At 46.3% G+C, this 18,836-nt stretch overlaps 1 protein-coding gene across 2 annotated transcripts in view; it reads left to right on the top strand.

The window, feature by feature from the left end:
- LOC125129404 (carboxyl-terminal PDZ ligand of neuronal nitric oxide synthase protein-like) overlaps nucleotides 1–7,588 on the top strand; it is a 333,217-nt gene extending 325,629 nt beyond the window's left edge. For both annotated transcript variants that reach the window (XM_047784057.1, XM_047784056.1), the window contains exons 11-12: nucleotides 3,101–3,410; nucleotides 4,106–7,588. In XM_047784057.1, coding sequence (XP_047640013.1) covers nucleotides 3,101–3,410; nucleotides 4,106–4,604 — 809 coding nt within the window. In that variant the 3' untranslated portion in view covers nucleotides 4,605–7,588. The remainder of the gene's footprint in view (nucleotides 1–3,100; nucleotides 3,411–4,105) is intronic.
- The last annotated feature ends 11,248 nt before the right edge of the window (nucleotides 7,589–18,836 follow it).

The following is an 18,836-nucleotide window of genomic DNA, read 5'->3' as shown; positions in this document are numbered from 1 at the left end:
GCTCCCCTCTGCTTGGCTGTGTGCATGTTGGGGGGGGGGTGCTGCGGGGAGGGCCACCTGGCTGGGGTCCAATCACCTTTCTTTCCACCCTCACTATTATCTTCTGAACCACAAGTCCTGAGGGAGGGAGGGAGGGAGTGTGGGGGTCATTAGTGCCTTCAGCAGGAATGGGGCTCACTGCACATCCCACAGGTGTGGAGATGAAGGAAGCCCCAGCCAGGGAAGAGAAGGGCAGTTTCTCCTGGCCTCACTCAAGAGTCCCTGTGGACCACTCCCAGGGTTTTCGGTGGCTTTTGAAAAAGGCTTGAGGAGCAGCATCTCTATGATGTCAGCCCATAATACAGTCAGTTTTAAGTGTTCATATCCAAAGTCAATTCAGTTGGAGTTTCTGTTGTGGCTCAGTGGGTTAAGAACCCAACATCATGTCTGTGAGGATGCAGGTTCAATCCCTGGCCTCGCTCAGTGTCAGTTAAGGATCCAGCATTTCTGTAAGTTGCAGCATAGGTCACAGACATGGCTTGGATCTGGTGTTGCTGTGGCGGAGCTGGCAACTGCAGCTCCAATTCAACCCCTGGCTGTGGCCCTAAAAAGAGGAGGGAAAAAGTCAACTCAATTAAAGTATTAAATGCCTGCCACTGTGCAAGGCGCCACGCTGCGCATTACAGACAGTAGATATCATTAAAATGCTGTGTAACTGGGTCACCATGCTGTACAGTAGGAAAAAATGTATATATAAATAAATGATAAAAAAAGATGCTGTGTCCCATCAAGGACCCTATTTTATTATAAAGACAAGATATATTTACCAGAAAGACTAAGAGAACTGTGAAGAGAGTGTATGATGGGCTGCCTTTAAATTACTGAAGAATTCAGTGTATACATTCTGAAGGGGAGAGAAGCAGGAGTACAAGAAGACTCAAATGTTATTTCTTTATTAGAATGTGTTTATTAGATAAGTTATTATAAGTTATTTGTTTATTAGAATGTGTTTTTTAAATAATTATAAGGGGCTCACGTACCAGGTGTTTTTGGTACTTCCACTTTTAGAGATGAGCGTGTCTGCTCTGAAAATCCACATTAACCTTGTGAAACCACTATAGCACAACGTGAGCCGGGAAGTGGGGGGGATTTCCCTTCCTCCCTAGTGCACCTCTCTTGAACATTTGCTCTGGTTTCATGGTGTCCCAAATACTTTTTGCTTTGGGGGGAAAGTCTTAAGTGTCTTCCTTTCCAAAGGCTTCTCTGCTACTTTTCAGAGTTCACAATTAAACAGTTAGGAGGATATGGGAACTGATAAGTCAATTATGCAAAAGTGAGTGACATGGCACTATGAACACTCTCAGGAGAAGACTCAAGAGCTGATACCCCTGTTGTGGGATGGGTTGGGATCCCCTGCCAGTGTGAGGGGGGTCTACACCTGGCACCTAGCCAGCCTGAACCAGTCAGCTTACTGCCCCATGTGTCCCAGGGATGCGCTGACCCAGTTCCTGGCATGTCCCCCATGGTGGTGCTTTTCCTGTGCGTGGGTAAGGGGCAGTCACAGAGGCAAAGACTGTGGGGTTCACCACAGGGGAAGAGCTCCACTCTTCCCACAGCTGCTTCCTGATGCCCAAAGACCCTTAAGAGTATGGCTTATTGAGGTCACTGGCTCAGAAAGGATAACTCTGCTTAAAACCACAACAGAGTCCCCGAGGCCCAGGATTCAGCCATGCAGGGCAGAGAACTGCTTTATGCAGAAGTTCAACAGAAGAAAAAGTGCACCCTAACCTCAGTTACTCTTAGGAAGGCTCGGCGAGAAAGGCACTTAGCAGAGGTGTGGACAAGGAGGGGAGCCTATGGCCAAATGTAACCTCTCTTCCTCCCAGACTGACAAAATATCTGGAGTAGTTCATAAGAACAGCAACCCCAAGCCTGCTTCCAAGGCCCCAATGTGAGTCTGACCACACTGAGGCCTGAGCTGGATTTCAGGTAGGGAGAGGCTGCAAGTGTATAAACAGCATGGCTTAGAACCCTGCACTCCAGCTCTTCTCAGACAGACCTTGGAGCTACTGTGGTCTTAGCCTCCACAGTTCTCTACCTGAAAAATGGGTTCGGCAGTTTGAGGATATTTTTGAGCACCTACTCTGTGCCAAGCCCAGGCTGGCTGTTAAAGACACAGAGTGAATGAGATGTGGCCTCTGTGTCCTGTTAGTGTTTATAAGCCAGTGGATCTCCTCCCAGCCCTTTGTTTTAACTGTTCCAGCCAAAGAGAGAGATCCCAGAGAGCATGACTATCCATGAGGCATATTTAGGCTCCATGCAAGGCAGAGCAAGCAGTGGAAAGAGCCTTCATCTTTGGGTGAGAAAACCTGCATTCTAGTTCCCACCACACCAGTAACTGCCTGTGACCTCGGGGCCCAGCAGTTCTTTACTCTGAGCCCTGCCTCCTCCTCTATAAATAGAAATCTCACCAGGCCCCACCTCACTAGGTGATTGTGAGGATTAAATGAGCTGGTGTCTGTCACATTCCTCCTCCTTTGGCACCAAGTGCTTGTCCATTTGGTGTGAACTGGTTCTGAATTCCCACTTCGCTTCTCTCCGCATGCAGCTGGCCCACTCCACTGAGTTCCACCCCAGGAGAAGCGAGCATTTTTCTTGGAGAAAACGTGCTACAGGGAGCTTCTAATTTCAGGCCACACACTTGCCATCCCCCCACCACCTTCTGCCCTGGTACCTGAGTCCGAGAGCCCCATAGGTGCTCATGGCAACGTAAAAATGTCACACCTCATTGCTTCATCCTCATTTTTCTTTTACTTCAAAGGGCCTCGTGACCCCAAGGTAAGGGGTTAAGCCATGAGTCAAAGAAGCAAGTTTAAAGGGATGAGTCAGCTCTTTGTGGTTTGAGTTCACCACTGATTAACCTGGGTGAGGCGGAACTAGAATTTCTGGCCCTGCATCCCTTCGGGACAACTGGATTGGAAGGTTTAAGAATGTCTTTGCTGGCTCTTGATTATTTCCAAAGCCTTAAGAACTATAGGTTGTAGGCATGGTATAAGGAGACCCGAACCCCCCCACTCCCCTCTACTCACCCGTTTCTCCGTCTTTCCCTCTTTGTTTGTAGTCGACCACAGCATGTTCGAGAACTTGAACACAGCCCTCACTCCAAAGCTACAGTCAAGCCGTTCCTTCCCCCACTTGTCCAGACCTGCAGCCCCCAGCTCTGCTGCCCCGGGGTCCGTGGAGCCCAGCGGGCCAGGACTCTGGGTGGGCAGCAGCCAGCACCTCAAGAACCTGGGCAAAGCCATGGGGGCCAAAGTTAACGACTTCCTGAGGAGAAAAGAGCCCTCGAGCCTGGGCAACATGGGCACGATGGAGGTCAACAAGACTGCAAGGGCCCAACTGGCTGGCGGGGCTGACGTGGAGGACGGAAGGTGAGTGTGCCTCCTCCTCCCGCCCTGACATCCCTACGGTTCTGGGGACCCAAGAGGAGGTCTGCAGACAGAATGTAGTATCTCAAGGGGAAAATGATCCTGGGGAAGGGACATGAGGTTGTCCCGTGACAAACAGCTGAAGGAGCATGCTCTTCCTGGAAGATCAATACTGTTTCCATTTTGCAGATAATGCAAGTTCAGGGCAGTAATGCGATAAAGTTATAAAGTTAGTAATTGGCAGAGCGGGGTTCAAACCCAGGTATGGCCAGAAGCTCCCCAGGGCTCACCCAGCCACGCCTGAGAGGTGCTGCCCTGAGAAGCCAGTGTCTGCCAGAACCCACTGGGCAGTGGAGGGATTAGCCTGCGGTGGCAGCAGCCTTCCCATTTCCAGGCTCCCCCAGGTGATGATGTATTTGTTAGGACCATTGCACAGGTTCCGACATGACGCAGTTCACCAGTGGTCCCAGTGTTAACCCTTTGTGCTGCTCTGAACACCGAGTGATGATGTGACAGGGCAGAAGCCATTTGTGCTGAGACTTACATGCTAAACCAAGAATGACAGCCCAGAGCGTAAAGCGCACCCTGGGCGGGTGAGTGGAATGTGTGTGCACTTGGAGTTAGAGAAGCAGGATCTCAGCGAGGACTGGTATCTCGCCGGTCTTAAAGCACACGTCCCTGTGTCATCAACCTTACAGGTCAGCCCTGCAAGAAGCATTCCCTCGGCTGGATCCCCCACCTCCCATCACCAGGAAGCGAACCCCTCGGGCCCTGAAGACCACCCAGGACATGCTGATTTCCTCGCAGCCCGTCCTAAGCAGTCTGGAGTGTGGGACAGAGCTGCCATCTGGGCAGCCCCAGGATTCCCTTCCCACTGCCCAGCCCCTCCCAGCAAATGCCTCACAGCCAGAGTCCACCATGGAGATGGGGAACAGGGCCGAGGCTCTGCCCAATGGGGAGGTTTCCCTGTCCGTCCCTGACCTAATCCACAAGGACAGCCAGGACGAACCCACACTAAAGACGACTGAGTGCAGAAGGGCCTCCTCCCCTGGCGTCATCGAGAGAAATAGCCTCAAACTCAGCCTGGACCCCATCAGCCTGGCTGAGTCTCTGGAGGACAGCAGCCTGCCATCTCCGGCACGGACCTCCAGCCTTGACAATGAAGGCCCTCACCCAGACCTGCTGTCCTTTGAGTAGAGCTGCTTCTGTTCCCGCCGAGCACCCCTTCCCCTCCACTGTGCACCCTCACTCTTGCCCCTGCTTTTTCCTGCTGTTTGTCCTCCTTGCACTAGGCTGCAGCAGAGAGCTGATTCTCCCACACAGGCTGTTGCAGGGCCGGAAGTCCCTGAGCAGTCCTCATTCCAGAGTCTGTCTGTGGAGTGGCCAAAGGATCCAGGTGCAATTCCAGCTCCTCTGGGTGCTGGCTGCAGTCCTTGGATATTGGAGCATCTGCTCCTGAGATGCCCTGGCTTCTCACCAACCTGCAGGGCCAGCAGCCCAGGATGAAGGTTCTTGGGAGAATTCTCCTTGCCTGTCTCCCACATGCTGCCTGCTCTTTTCCCTCTTGGTTCCTTCCTTCTCCCTGGGGCCCCAGAGGCCTGCTGCCTCATGCAGAATAGGGCTGGATGAGGGGTGATGGATTTGGCTTGATGATGGGCCTAGTCCCAGAAAGCCACACACCTAGAGCACAGCTCAGCCATGGCTTCTCCTGGTTCCAAGACAGGGCAGGCCTCGGGTTGTCATCCCGCCTCTGCCTGGGTGGATGTGGGCTGGGGAGGTTGCATTCCAGGCCGGAGACCTTCGGTAGTCTTGTTGTCAGGGTTCGTAGGTGTTTCTTATCTAACCAGATGGAGAACACGGTGAGCATTTCCTAGGGTGGGCCACAGAGCCAGCCACCAAGAGCCCAGGTTGCGAATCTGCAGAGGCCCTGGGCAAGATGATGCAGCCAGCAATGCTTGGACTCTCTGCACAGGAGGAGGAACCAGGGCTTCCCTTGCTGTGTGTGAAGACAAGGCGAGGGAGGCCCTGGCCAAAGCAGCAGAGCAAGTTCTGATCTTGTTTGGAGGGAGGGCCCAGGAACCTGGCATCCAGTCCCGTGAGAACTCAGAGCAGCAGTGGAGAAGGCAATGAAAACAGGATGCAGAAAGAGCAGTTGGCAGGACTCAGAGCTGCTTTTCAGAGGATAATACAGCCTGAGGGGTTGTCGTTCTAAGGTCTCAGCATGGTAAGTGCCAGAACCAGGGTGAGGAGTGAGAGAGGTTGGAATGTGCCAAGAACCATGGGACAAGCTCCCCTTAGGTAGGACATGCTCTCCTTTTACGCTGAAGGTGGTCTCCACATGCGTGCCATGGGGGTCCAGTGAGGGAGTGATGGTTCACCCAACCCCACTGGTCCTGCACTCCTGATTTAACCCATTTCTATGTTCCTGTCTCCCACCAGGGGTCCTGTCATGCTGTCTTCCTGTGACCAGGACACCTTGTCAGGGGATGATCCCAGCGTCAGGGGCCTTTGCAACAAAAAGAGAACATGCCATTTCTTGAGCAGGGTGGCTGGTCCTGGGGAGAAGGCTGGGAATGATGCACCCGGCCAGACAGGCTGTCCAGTCCTCCTCCTGTGATTCCTGCTGCTTCCCACTCTGGGTGCCCCAGCACTCATGTCTCACTTCATCTCACCACCTAGTTCCTGCTTCTCTCCTCTGCCACAGAAAATGTCTAAGCCAGCTCCTGCAGACCTAGGAGCACCAGGGGACACCAGGATGCAGGCTGCCCTTCTTGCATCCTTGTTTCTGCAGCCATGTGGCCTTGCCACAGCCTTCCTGTCACCTTTTCTTCTACCCTGTCTTCCCAGAGCAAAACCTGTTGTCTCATCTTCCTCAGGAGGGCCCAGGCATGCCAGGCTCCTTGCAGGCGGTGTTGAAGTGAGAGACGATGTTACTGGATTGAGTAGATCCTGCCTTACTCTAGGAACGTCACAAGGCTGTGATACCTGGTGCCGATGCTCAGAAGTTCTCAGGACTAGCATTTGTGGACCTGTGAGTTTTCCCAGAACAGCTTGGGGTTCAGCACAAAAACACAGAGCAGGGAGCCAGGAGGTAGCCCGCTTTCATCTGTGCTTCCATACCAACAGGGTTTGCTTCTCTGATAGGAAACTTACTAGGCACCAGCACTGTGGGGCTGCTCCTTTCCCAGAAACCAGGGTGTCTCTGGCCAGGGGAAATGGTAGCTGAAGGTACAGAGGTTGCAGGCCTGAGCTGGTTTAAACATCTTGCTCTCCAGTCCACACCCAGCCACCACTGAAGTCTCGGCCCTCAGACCCAGGATTAGCACAGGGAGCCTACTGGCTGTCCCAGGACTATGGCCAGGGTGACCCCAGAGTTCCTCAGACCTGTGTCTAGCATCGAACAAGGGGCTGTGCAACCCTGCTTCAGGCTTCAGTTGGCCTCTCTGATCTCCACCTTGGCCATCCTTCAGCAAGGGCAATGCTGCTCCTAGGGATGGGGAAGCCTCTTTGAGGCTAAAATCTGGTCCTTGATGCTGCAGACAACACCTGGTGCTAGGGGCTCAGTGTTGCCCAAAGGCCAGCAGGAACAGCAACTTCTATCCTGCTCAGGGCCTCTGATCCGACCAGCTGTCTGTCCAAAGCCCCCCTTGGCTCCCCATGTCCATCTCAACAGCCTGACCTTCCTGTGACTGCAGCATGGCAATCACCCCATGACACACATACCCCCCTCATGGTGAGTCCAGCTCTGGAAACTTTACCCTGAGGTTGCCCAGTCTGCTCAAGGGCAGAGTATCAAGGAGAAATGAAGGGCCTGTCTTCTATGTCCACAGAAGGAAGTTGGGGCCACAAAGTCTTTTCTCTTCCTGTTACCCCCTCTCCATGTCCCCATACTCAGCAATAGCTTTACCCTGAGAGATACAAGGTGAGCTTCCAGAACCTGGCAGGAGGGTGGGCTCTTCCCCTGCATGGAGAGAAATGTATCTGTCATAATGAATGTGGGTGATATGAAGACATTCACATAATCCATCAACTTTTAAAGAACAAAGAGGTTGGCCCCAGTTTAGGGGAAGAAGAATAAATAACTATAGAGCTCTTCTGAATGTTTTCTAGAGACTTTATATTTATATTTTTAGTAATTTTCTGGTAGAAGGAAGCTACACAATAAAATGATTTGGTTTGGTTTGGCTGGTTTGGTGTTTTTCTCCTAAACGGGGGAGTGGTTGGTTTTTCTGAAGGCTGACTTGTGGAGCAGAGAGCACTGGCCTTTGGCTTCATGAGCCTGGAAGAGTGAGACGTTAAGGGAGATAGAATCGTGAGGATGACGGGTGCTGCTGACAGACCTCCAACCCGAGACTCCCAGGGGCAGACGACCTCACTGGATGTGCCCTCCTTTGTTCCCATAACTGGCTGGCTATTGGAGAAGTGTCCCTCTTCCAACCAGGCCTATGGCTTTTTTCAGGGCATCAACATTGTGTGCGGAGGTGTGACGGGCTCCCCCTCAGAAGGAAGCAGGGAGGAAATGGGAGTGACCACTAGGTGGCCCACCTGGGGTCAAGGAGGGGACGGAGCTGGGTGTGTGTGCAGACACCCTTCAGAGAGGGACCAGAGCTGCCACCAGACTCAGAGTCATAGGTCCGTCCATAAAACACACAGAGCTGCTGATGCAGGCACTTCCCCCATACTGGGGCAACCAATGCCCCTTACTGGGAGAGGGTGGCTTGGGGCAGCCCTGGCCTGAAGCCCCTCTAACCCCTCTACTGCCCCCTGGCTGGTGTCAGACTTGGGGACCCAGAGGACCCCCAGCTGAGTGTAGGCCAGTACTTTACTTTCCTTCAGGGAAAGAGTGGAGAAGAGACAGGAAAGGGGAAGAAAAGTGGCATGTAGTCCGTTCACAGAAGCCATACACCTTTCTAAAGGGGGAAGGATGGGGCCTTTCTGTCCAGCCCTGTCATTCGCCCATCAGAAATGTCGGGGACATAAGGCTGAATCTCCAGCCTTTTCTGCCTCGAATTCTACTCCTGCACTTCTTTCTCAGGGGATGAGCAAGAAGACAATGGAGCGTTCCCGCTGCTCGCTTGCTCTGCAGTGAGATGCAGTGTGTTGTTCTGGGAGGACGGCAGTAATGCAAAAACCAATCCAGCACATTCCATGCATGGGAAAGGCATTGAAAATACTTACAATAGCGAATTTTTCCTTTAAGCCTAAGCGTAAGTGACTTTTCTTTGGGCGACCGCTCCCATTGGAAGGCTTCAGGACTGACTGCTGCAGTCATTCAGGTGTGAAATGTGCCTTTAATATGCCTTTCTTTCCCACTATTATGCAAAGTAGTTATTTTCGGCTAAGATCAAATATGAAAAACTACAATGTAAAGAAAAAAACTTGAAAAGTATACGTATAAAAGGAGTACACATGCCTTATTTTGTAATGTTGAGCTCTAAGCTGAGTCGTTGGGGTACAAAGTTACGTTTATTCAGACGATTTGGCCGAGCCGGTTGGGGAGCAAAGTGCTGTCTGGGGCACAGTAATAACGGTGGAAGAGAGATACCTGCTTCTGTCTCTCACTATGCCCACAATGGGTGATGACACCAGGGAAGGGCTGCCCTCCTGTTATGCTAACAGGCAATGTTAGCAGAACATGAAAACACACCAGAAGTGTCCAAGGTATGTATGTGGTGGGGGGGAGGGAAAGTGGTTTTCCTCTGAGCTTAATCTGCCCATAGTAGTTGCCGAGGGAAACGAACAAATCAGAATTCATCAGGAAACCCAGCTCTTTCCTAAGGTGTAGGCATGTGCCTGTGGGGAAGCCCAGTGGGGATTCAAAATTTCTGGAATTAACTAATCCGGGGCTGCACCTCAGACACTGCTTCAAACTCAGAGAATTCCTTCTTGGCCAATTTGCTCTGCTCTCAGACTTTTTAAAAATCAATCCCTTCAAAGTCAGTCAATCCTAGGAATGTTCTAGAACTCTCGGTGTTTGCGTCAATTCCCTGTCCGCTCTGTTCCTACAGCTCTGCCTGGTCCAGCTTCCTTGCCTTTGAGATTTTGGCCCTGGGGATCCCAGGGGCTTCACTCAGCATTGCCCCTGCCAGGCCAACTGCAGGGTGGGGGTACCCCAGCTGCAGCCCCTGCGATGGCTCCCCTGTGAGTGGGAACAAGTAATTAAGCCCACACAGAGAAAGGCGGCTCTCCTAGATGAATCCCCACCCCTCCCTGAGCCGCCTCACAAGTACAGATGGCGTTTAATGTCTTCCATCCAAGGAAATCCACTCTGGAAACCTTCATTTCAGTTGTCCGGCAAAAGCATCTTCAAGCACTTTGCCCTCCAGGACACCCTCCTCCCTGCTGCCACTTGCGCTCGGTGAAAGCGCGGAGTCCCCGCCGCTTGCCGACCACTAATGAGAAAATTCCTCCGCGTTCGTCTCTAGGGCCCGACCCCCGGAGACACAAATCCTCTTTGTGTCCAGCTTATCTCCAGCTGCTGCCATGATAAATAGTCCAGCTCCAGGGAGCCTGGGGAAGCGCTACCCCACGGAACGAAGCACAGAGGGAAGCGAGCTTGAGGAAATATTTTAAGGACCAACTCAGACACATCAGGCTACTTTCTCTCTCGTGGGAGGTGCCTGAGGAATCTGCCCCTCACCAAGCAGGAAACACTGCCAGTATTTCTCCCTTGGAAAAGACAAAAAATGCCCCAAAGCAAAAAGCAGTCGACCAAAAAAATGCAACTTTTGTGTTTTACAGTGGTTTCCAGTGTCATCGGCTTAGCCACCATCTCCTCCTCGGTATGGTCTCTATACTCTGGTTTATTCTTTAATTCCTGTGGGTTTGGTCTGGTGTGTAAGCACAGCCTGCTTCATGGGCTAACTCATGGCAACTTACAGCATCTCACTGGAGCTACCGTGGAGTAGCTCTGGTCAGTGCAGGCCACCACAAGGCCAGTGGAGGGGCAGCCTGGCCTTTGCCATGGAGGGACAGGGAACTCCACTAGCCCTGAGCAGGGCTTGCAGCTTCCGCCTGTGGATGAACTCCTTCTGCGTCCTGAGCCCACAACAGATGGACCCAATGGCTGCATAGGAGAACCCAGAACAAGCTTGCAGCACCTTCCCCGTCAGTCTCTAGGTATCTGGTAAATTCTGTTTGTCAGCCTTCCTTGCTCATTTTAAACCCTGGGTCCTCTATGTCAAGAGCTGTCAAAAATTCTTTGCAGCATACCTGATGAATTCCCTTTAGGCCAGGCGGTGGTGTGACATCTCCAAGAGCTCAGTCTTCTGGACAGGCTGTGTAGGTCGTGTGGGAAGTGATCTCAGGCATAACAAAGCCGAGGGACAAGGCTGTGGTCATGGTCAGCCTCCCTGCCCATGCCTCTCTCCACATCCACCCAGTTCATCAATCAATGATTATGTAAGTAGTACAGATATGACTAGGCTGGGGACTTTTCTGGGAAGCACTTGGGCGAGGGGTGAGCTGGGCTCTCTGTGCTCCAGACCATCCACAATCCAGCCCAGTCAACTGTGCCAGCTTCATCTGCTACCACTGCCTCTATGTTCCGGTACCTCATTACCCCAAACTGTTCAGAATCACTTCTGTGTTTTTGTTCAAGGCCATCCATCTGCCTGGTCACTCCTGCCTTCCTTTCTCTTCTCTCTGACTTTGTCAAGATATGTTAATTTAGCCTTCAGATTTCTGCTCAGCAGGCACCCCTTCCTCTGGGATCCCTGCCCAGACACCACCCCCAGCTACTCCTCTGCTCCCCAGTAGCACCTGGTGCATTTCTCCATTGTGGCACTTGCCACATGACATGGAAAGGAGCTGCCTGCTGGTATCTCTTCCACAAGTCTCTGAGCATCTCAAGGGCAGGGGCCTTATCTTCATCTCTGACCCCCCTCAGTCCCCAGAACTGCACCTGGCACATCACAGGAGCTTGATAAATTTGAAATGAACTCAACTTGTCATTTAATTTGGAAAATTATATATGTATGTATAAATACACACACACACACACACACACACACTCTAGTGCTAAGTGGCATGGTGTAGACCAAACCCACCCGTTTCACCCTCCTTCCTCAGGACCTCCACCCACAGGTGGTCTCTGCAGCTAGCTGATCCACTGTAGAGAAGGATGGAGAGAGGCCATTTTTAAAGTGGAAAATGATTAATGGGCCTCTGTGTAGCTCATTTCTCTCCAGCCAGAGCCTTCATGAACTCTGCTCCCTGAACAGGTGTCCCCTTGCCATGGAGCCAGCAGAAGCAGGTACTTATGCCTAGCCTAATGTAAGAAGAAGGGTCACACTCCAGTGCCAGGCACCTGCCCACCTCTAGTCATTGCTCCTCCAGCTGCTCTTAATTCTAATTCTTAATATTCATACTTTACCATCTAGGGCTTTGTTATTAATTGGTGCTTTATTATTGTATTTCTAAAGCTCTTATGTATTCCAGGAATTGAGCTAATCAATTTACATTCATTATCTCCCTTGTTTTTCTCAATAGCCCTGCAAGGGAAGTCCTCTTAAGCCCCCTCACCTTTTTTTTAGATACAGACAATACCTTGCTGCATTCAAAGAATTCACAGACACGAGCTCATTAATCCTTGTATCTTGTGAGATGGTCTTTTTCAGCCCTAGTTTACAGATAGGTAAACTAAGACTGAGGTGATGACTAAGCAGACTGCCTGAGTCTTACAACAGTAAAAAGGCAGAGCTAGACCTGAAGGCCTAGGTTTTTAGACCTAAGGAGCAGACGGCTTTCCCACCACCACGTGGTTCTTCTGTTTTCATCATACCCATCTGACAAAAATGTGCAGGAAATGTTCATGGCCCAGAAACATCTTGTGGAGTTGGACCTTCTCTAGGGGTGAATGCAGTTTCATTAAATGCTGAATATTCATGTAGGATAGGTATTTAGAAACCCATTCACCAACTCTGTATTTTACAGAAGAGGAAACAGAAAAGACTCTGGTTTTTCAGTGTTAACCTGTGCTGGCATGGTCTCTGATTCCCCGCATAACTCTATGAGGTAAGAACTATTAACCCCCTGGACTTTCCCTGTGGCTGTGGTTAACGAACCCAAGTAGTATCCATGAGGATGCAGGTTCAATCCCTGGCCTTGCTCAGTGGGTTAAGGATCCAGCATTGCTGTGGCTAGGGTGCAGGCCAGTGGCTACAGCTCCAATTGGACCCCTAGCCTGGGAACCTCCATATGCCGTAGGTGCAGCCACCCTAAAAAGTCAAAAGAAAAAAAATACATTAATACCATTTTCTAGCTGAGACGGACCAGAGTCTTAGGGAGCTACAGCGACTTGCCCAAAGTCACTCCACCAGTAAGTGACAGAACTGACTCTAGTGCCTCTTGAAAACATTCATTCTGAATGGTTCGAGGCTAAATCTGCTCAACTGCAAGAATTTCAACTCCAAGCAGGAGTGGCAGAAGTATTTCTTTTGCATCTCAAATTGCAAACTCAGGCAAGTCTGGCTCACAAGCTAATCCTGTTATGGACACTGGAAATGAAGCATTCAAATGAGAGATAAGTGTTAATGAGAGGAATGTTTCTGGTTTTATAGCTTTCATGGTTCCTCAGCAGTACAAAATAAAAAAACAAAGAGAAAAGCAAAACAAAGCAAAACTCCAAACTCAGTACATTTTTTCTTGGTGGTTGTCTGACCTCTTGTGGTTATCTTTGGGCATTGCACTTTTGTCTAGCAACTGCAAAGGCAGCTTTTCATGATAAAAGTAACGTTAATTTACAAGTACTTTCCTTTGGAAAAATCTTGTAATTTTCCTAAGATCATTCAACAACTAGTATGTGGAAGGATGAGTAAAACAGATGACACTTCTTTACTAAGGATTCCAGTAGGAGAGAGAAAACAGACATCTTTGAAAGAAATGAGAATTCTCCAAAAGTACAGGGATTAAAATCTTAAAAATAAAATGGCATTTAAACCTTCAAACAGGATAGAAGAGGAAAAACTCATACACAGTACAGCAAAATTTAATATCATAAAGACGACCACCTTTAAAATTTCCAGGAAAGCAGATTGGCTATAAAAGAAAATTAAACTGACGTTAGATAGCTTTTTTTAAAAAAAATCCTAGATACAAAATTTAATGGCTTAATATTTGATGTTGTTGAAAGAAAAGAGTGTTAAACCTATATTTTCAGTTCATCTATCATTTAAATGAGTGTAAAATAAAAATATGAGGCATATAAAACTGCAAAAGGTGAACTACTGAAAGATCATCTTTGAAAATACTCTGGAAGGAAATATGCCAGTAAGAAGAGAAGTGAACTTGGAAGAGTTCTGTGTGTTTGGAAGTAGGTAGGAGGTGAGGATGATTGTTCTCTGGGGTCCAGAGATTTCTTTATTGCTGGGGTATCTGAAATCCTAATTTCCTAGAGCATAGTAATTGCTTATAATAGGTTTAAGAAGTTTTGAAAATTTCTAAACGCTAATGAAAATCGCATGTTTATTCCTCTGTATTTCTTTTTAAAAGCCTTTGGCTGTTTTATTTGGTAAAGTTTACCGTTATTTAAATAGTAAAAGATCCAAAAGGAGTAGCTAGTAATTAATAATTCAAATTTTAGAGGTTAGAAAAATGATTAATGATGATGTCAGGAAGGAAATGAGCATATGCTTAATTATAACAATACATTTTAAATATTGTAGGGAAAAGCAAAAATACAGGTTTTAATAAACTATAGTCTTAATAAACCACCGAAAATGTTTTTTTTAAAAGTAGAGCTTTCAAATCAGGAGCAGGTTTCCATTCAAATTTATTTAATAAAAAGCTTAAAGAGAGAAAAAAAGAAGAAACAAAATGTATAGCAGGAGTTCCTGCTGTGGCTCAGCGGGTTAAGAATCTGACTAGTATCCATAAGAATGTGGGCAGATCCCTGGCCTCGCTCAGTGGGTTATGGATCGGGCATTGCCATGAGCTGTGGTGTAGGTCACAGACTCAGCTCAAATCTGGTGTTGCTGTGGCTGTGGTGTAGGCCAGCAACTGCAGCTTGATTTGACCCCTAGCCTAGGAATTTCATATGTTGCACGTGTAGCCCTAAAAAGACAAATATATATATATTTGGGAAGAACGGAGTGGGATTTCTATTTTAGCTCAGGCCTTGGTAACAAAATACCATTGGTTGAGTGGGTTTTATTTCTCACGAATCTAGAGAACGGGAAGTCAGTGTGAAGACAGCTTTAAAATGAATAGAAGAAACAATTCCTTTCAAACAAATGAAATAGTCACAGAATGTTCATATCAAGAAAGCCTCAGATATCAAGTCAAACTATGTTATCTAACTTTAATGCTGTATAGTTTGGAATCTATACTAAACTGAAAACTAAAATACTTGTTTGTAAACAATTACAACCTACTAAATTATCTTTGGATTGACAAGGACATTTTTACAGGGATTAATTGTTTTTTGTTTTTTGTTTTTTTGCTTTTTAGGGCCACACTTGTGTCATATGGAGGTTCCCAGAGTAGGGGTTGAATTGGAGCTACAGCTGCCGCGGCCTGCACCAGAGCCACAGCAACATGGGATCTGAGCTGTGTCTGCAACCTACACCACAGCTCACAGCAATGCTGGGTCCTTAACCCAATGAGCGAGGCCAGGGATCGAACTGGGAACCTCATGGTTACTAGTTGGATTTGTTTCTGCTGCACCACAACAGAAATTCCAGGGATTAAAAATATTTTGACCTGAATACAATGAATACTATGTTAAATTTTGTGAGGTATAGCTAAAGTAGTGCTATGAAATAAATTTATAGCTTTAAATATATTTATTTAGAAAACAATAAATACTGAAGATAAGCCAAATAAGCTAAAAATGAGGGTAAAAATCAATGAAACAAAGAATGGCAATCTAAAAAAAAATAACAAAAAAAGATTAACAAAACTAAAAGTCTTGAAAGGACCATTACAGTGCTAAAATTGATTATTCAAGAGAGTAAATAAAGATACAGAGTGAAGGAGGAGATATGATGATTGCCTTAATAATATTAACTATATGCCAGTAATTTCAAAACTTAGACAAAATGGATAAATTTCTAGAAAAACAATGTCAACTTTGGCAAAATAATTAGTAAGCTGATAAGTATTAAAGATACTTAAATAGTAATAAAAGACTCCCTTTCCTTCTTCACCAGAACTTCATTCTCAGTTTTACAAGGGAGTATTAATGAGCTTTCAAATAACAGATAATCCTTACCTTTCAAAATTGCTGCAAAAATATTGAAGAAATAGACTGCTTAATTCACTCTCTGTGATTAGTGTAATTATGCTTTAGCAAATTGTAGTTCTATTTGGCCTACAAGCTTTAAAGCAAAAATCTTATTACTCAATCTAACAGTTTCTTAAAAATAATATAACATGATCAAGTTTAGTAATGCAAAGGTGGTATGACATCAGCAACTTAGCTAATATAGTTTATCTCTATAATGGAATGAAGATTAAAGGAATGTGACTATCTCAGTGGATACAGAGACAAATCATTTAATAAATTTTAAAACAATTCTGATAAAAATTAAAATGGTCTTCTTAAAGTCTACAACAAACATTGTGCTTGATGGGGGAAATTTCCCAGAATTTCATGTCATATGGGAATACCACCAGAATGTCCACTTTCATGACTAGTATTTAATGTATACTGCAGGTCCTAGACAATCAAGTAAACATGGAAAATAAATAAGATCCTAAGTGTGGAAAGAGAACGAGATGCTGTCATTTATAGCTGACAAAATCATGTACATGGAATTTACAACTTAATTTATAATAGAATCAACAGATAAACCAGTAGATCTAATGAGAGCACAAATAATTTGCTACTGCCATCATCTGCTAAAAATGTAATAAACATATGACTTAAATTTATTGCAACTAAAAATAGGGATCAATCTAACAGAATATACAAGACTTCTATGGTGAAAATTTACTATTGTATTAAAGAACAAAAAAGATGGCCTGAATAAATAGATGTAGCATGCTTATGCATGGGAAAACATCACAAGAATGACAGTTTTGCCCTAATTACAAATTCGTTGCAAGTTTACTCAAAATTCCAGCAAGAGGTTGAGAAACTTATTTACTTTAAAACGTATACGGAGGAATAAAGGTCCATAAATAGCTTTAAAAAGATGGTTTACAAAAATAAGAGTGCTTATTGCAGCAGACAATAATATATTACAAATTATCAGAACAGTTGTGCGATAAAGGAGAAACTATAAATCAAAGGGAGAAAATAAATTATTAAGGAGGTTGTAATGGGAAAACGACTTTAAAACATAAGCAAAAATACAAAGTTGGATTCTCACTGTGGACAAAGGTTAACCCCAGATTCATCATGTATTCAGCATATATCTCTGAGTAGCTACTGTGGGTGAAGGACTTTTCTAAACACTGGATATATGTCAGTGAAAGAGGCAAAAGTCTTTCTCTAACTGTGGAGGGTAAACATATAAAGACAGTAGAAGAAAATGTAAGGTAATTTTTTTCATGATCTTTGAATGGGGAAGGGCTTATAAAACAAGGATAAAAAAAGCAAAAAGTCTAAGGCAAAAAAGCACTTGATGGGCTGAATCATAATCATTATTAACTATGAGTACCCTTTATGGCCCACACGTATAGTCCAGAGGAAGTCTCTTATACTTCCGTAAAGAGACTTGCTCGAGGTTCTCATCACAGCATTGTTTCCAGTAGCAGGGAGATGGAACCAGCTTAGATGTCTATCCCTGGAGGAACAAGTAAACAAAATGTTGTGGGTGCATGCTGTGGAGTACCATGCTTCAGTGAGAGGCACTGGGTTAGAGGCACACTCAACAATAAGGTGTAGAACCAAACATACTATTGAGGGAAAAAAATGTATTAACAGAATTGGAGCAATAGCACCATATCATGTATGTAAATGTAAAAGTTGTACGGTCGCAACCAATTCTGTATATTCTACAAGGATGTGTACATACCAAGGGCATGCATCATACAGTACAGTGCTTTTTCCACTGGAGTGGAAATTAAGGACAAAAAAAAATGAAGTAAAACTAAAGAAAGGTCTTGTGTAGATTGATGGTAATAATGAGTTCAGAACTAAGGGACGTGATTAACTCAAATCTCCATACCTAAGTCCACTTGGACTATAAGGGTAAAGGCTGTAGGAAGGTAAGATAGTTCCAGTGGGTTCAGAGTTCTTCCCTGTATTTGGCTAAAACTGCCCTCCTGTAAACATCCAATCATTAGTCTGAGTTCTGCTGTCTTCCACTGAACCCAATGCATCTTCACATTTTCACAGAACAGCACCTCAAACACTTAAAAGAGCTGCTGAAGTTAATTAAAGCATCCCTCTTGCAGTCTCACATACCCAGAGTGTCCAGCTGTTCTTCACTTAACATGTTCAGGTCTTCCAAAACATTTCAGGGAACTCTAGAATGGTGTCCACACCAGCTATTAAAAGTGACTGGCTCATGTGAGAAACATGCTGAAATCCCACTGGGGACCAAGCATCACATAAATTGCTATGTGTGGGTGCTCAGAAAGAAAGAAAGGGAGAGAAGTGGGAGGAAGGAAGGAAGGGAGTAAGAAAGAAACAAAAGAAAAGAAAGGTGTGAGGGAAGGAAGGAATGAAAGAAGGAAGGAAGAAAAAGAAATCACTGCTATGAGAGTTCTACTCAATCTTCAACTAATAGTCTTGTTCTACTGAATTTTGAAATGTGTAAAGTTCAGACAAATCTCTGCTATCCAGAATGAGTGACCACCTTTTGTATATATGGATTTATTGTCATTTATTTAAGAAATCTTCACTGAATATATTTTCTTTCTTTTTCTTTTTGTCTTTTTTTTTTTTTTTTTTTTTTTAGGGCCGCACCTAATTGGAGCTATAGCTGCCAGCCTACGCCAGAGCCACAGCAACACCACATCCAAGCCTTGTCTGTGACTTACACCACAGCTCACGGCAATGACAGATCCTTAACCCACTGAGCGAGGCCAGGGATCGAACCCGCAACCTCATGTTTCTTAGTCATATTCGTTTCCGCTGTACCATGACGGGAATTCCTGAATATATTTTCTATGCCAAAGATTGCTGTGGGGTTTAATAACTGGAATGTGCTTCTTGTTCTGTAGCGAAGGAATCCAAGACCCAATGTGGAACCCTGGAGAGCAGGCTTGCTTCTGGGTCTTTTCTTGAACGAACCAGAAGGATTTGGCTCCCATCTCTCTGAATATGGCTGCATTTCGCTTCTTCTCTGCTATGGATTGCTGTCAACCCAGAACTCAGAATGGCTCATGCTTTGGGGTTCCAGACACAATGTCTCTTCATGTTTTCTGGAAATAAATCTCAGCTCCTCTCTTTAATAACTTTAAAAGGTAAGGCCAGTGGGATGAAATGAATCACTATGATTTGAAGATGGGTGAGAGAATGGGCATAGACTTTGGTAC

The sequence above is a fragment of the Phacochoerus africanus genome, chromosome 6 (assembly GCF_016906955.1).
Source record: "Phacochoerus africanus isolate WHEZ1 chromosome 6, ROS_Pafr_v1, whole genome shotgun sequence".
Taxonomy (NCBI): domain Eukaryota; kingdom Metazoa; phylum Chordata; class Mammalia; order Artiodactyla; family Suidae; genus Phacochoerus; species Phacochoerus africanus.
The sequence above is the reverse complement of the archived record's forward strand: the minus strand, read 5'-3'. Positions and strand labels throughout refer to the sequence as shown.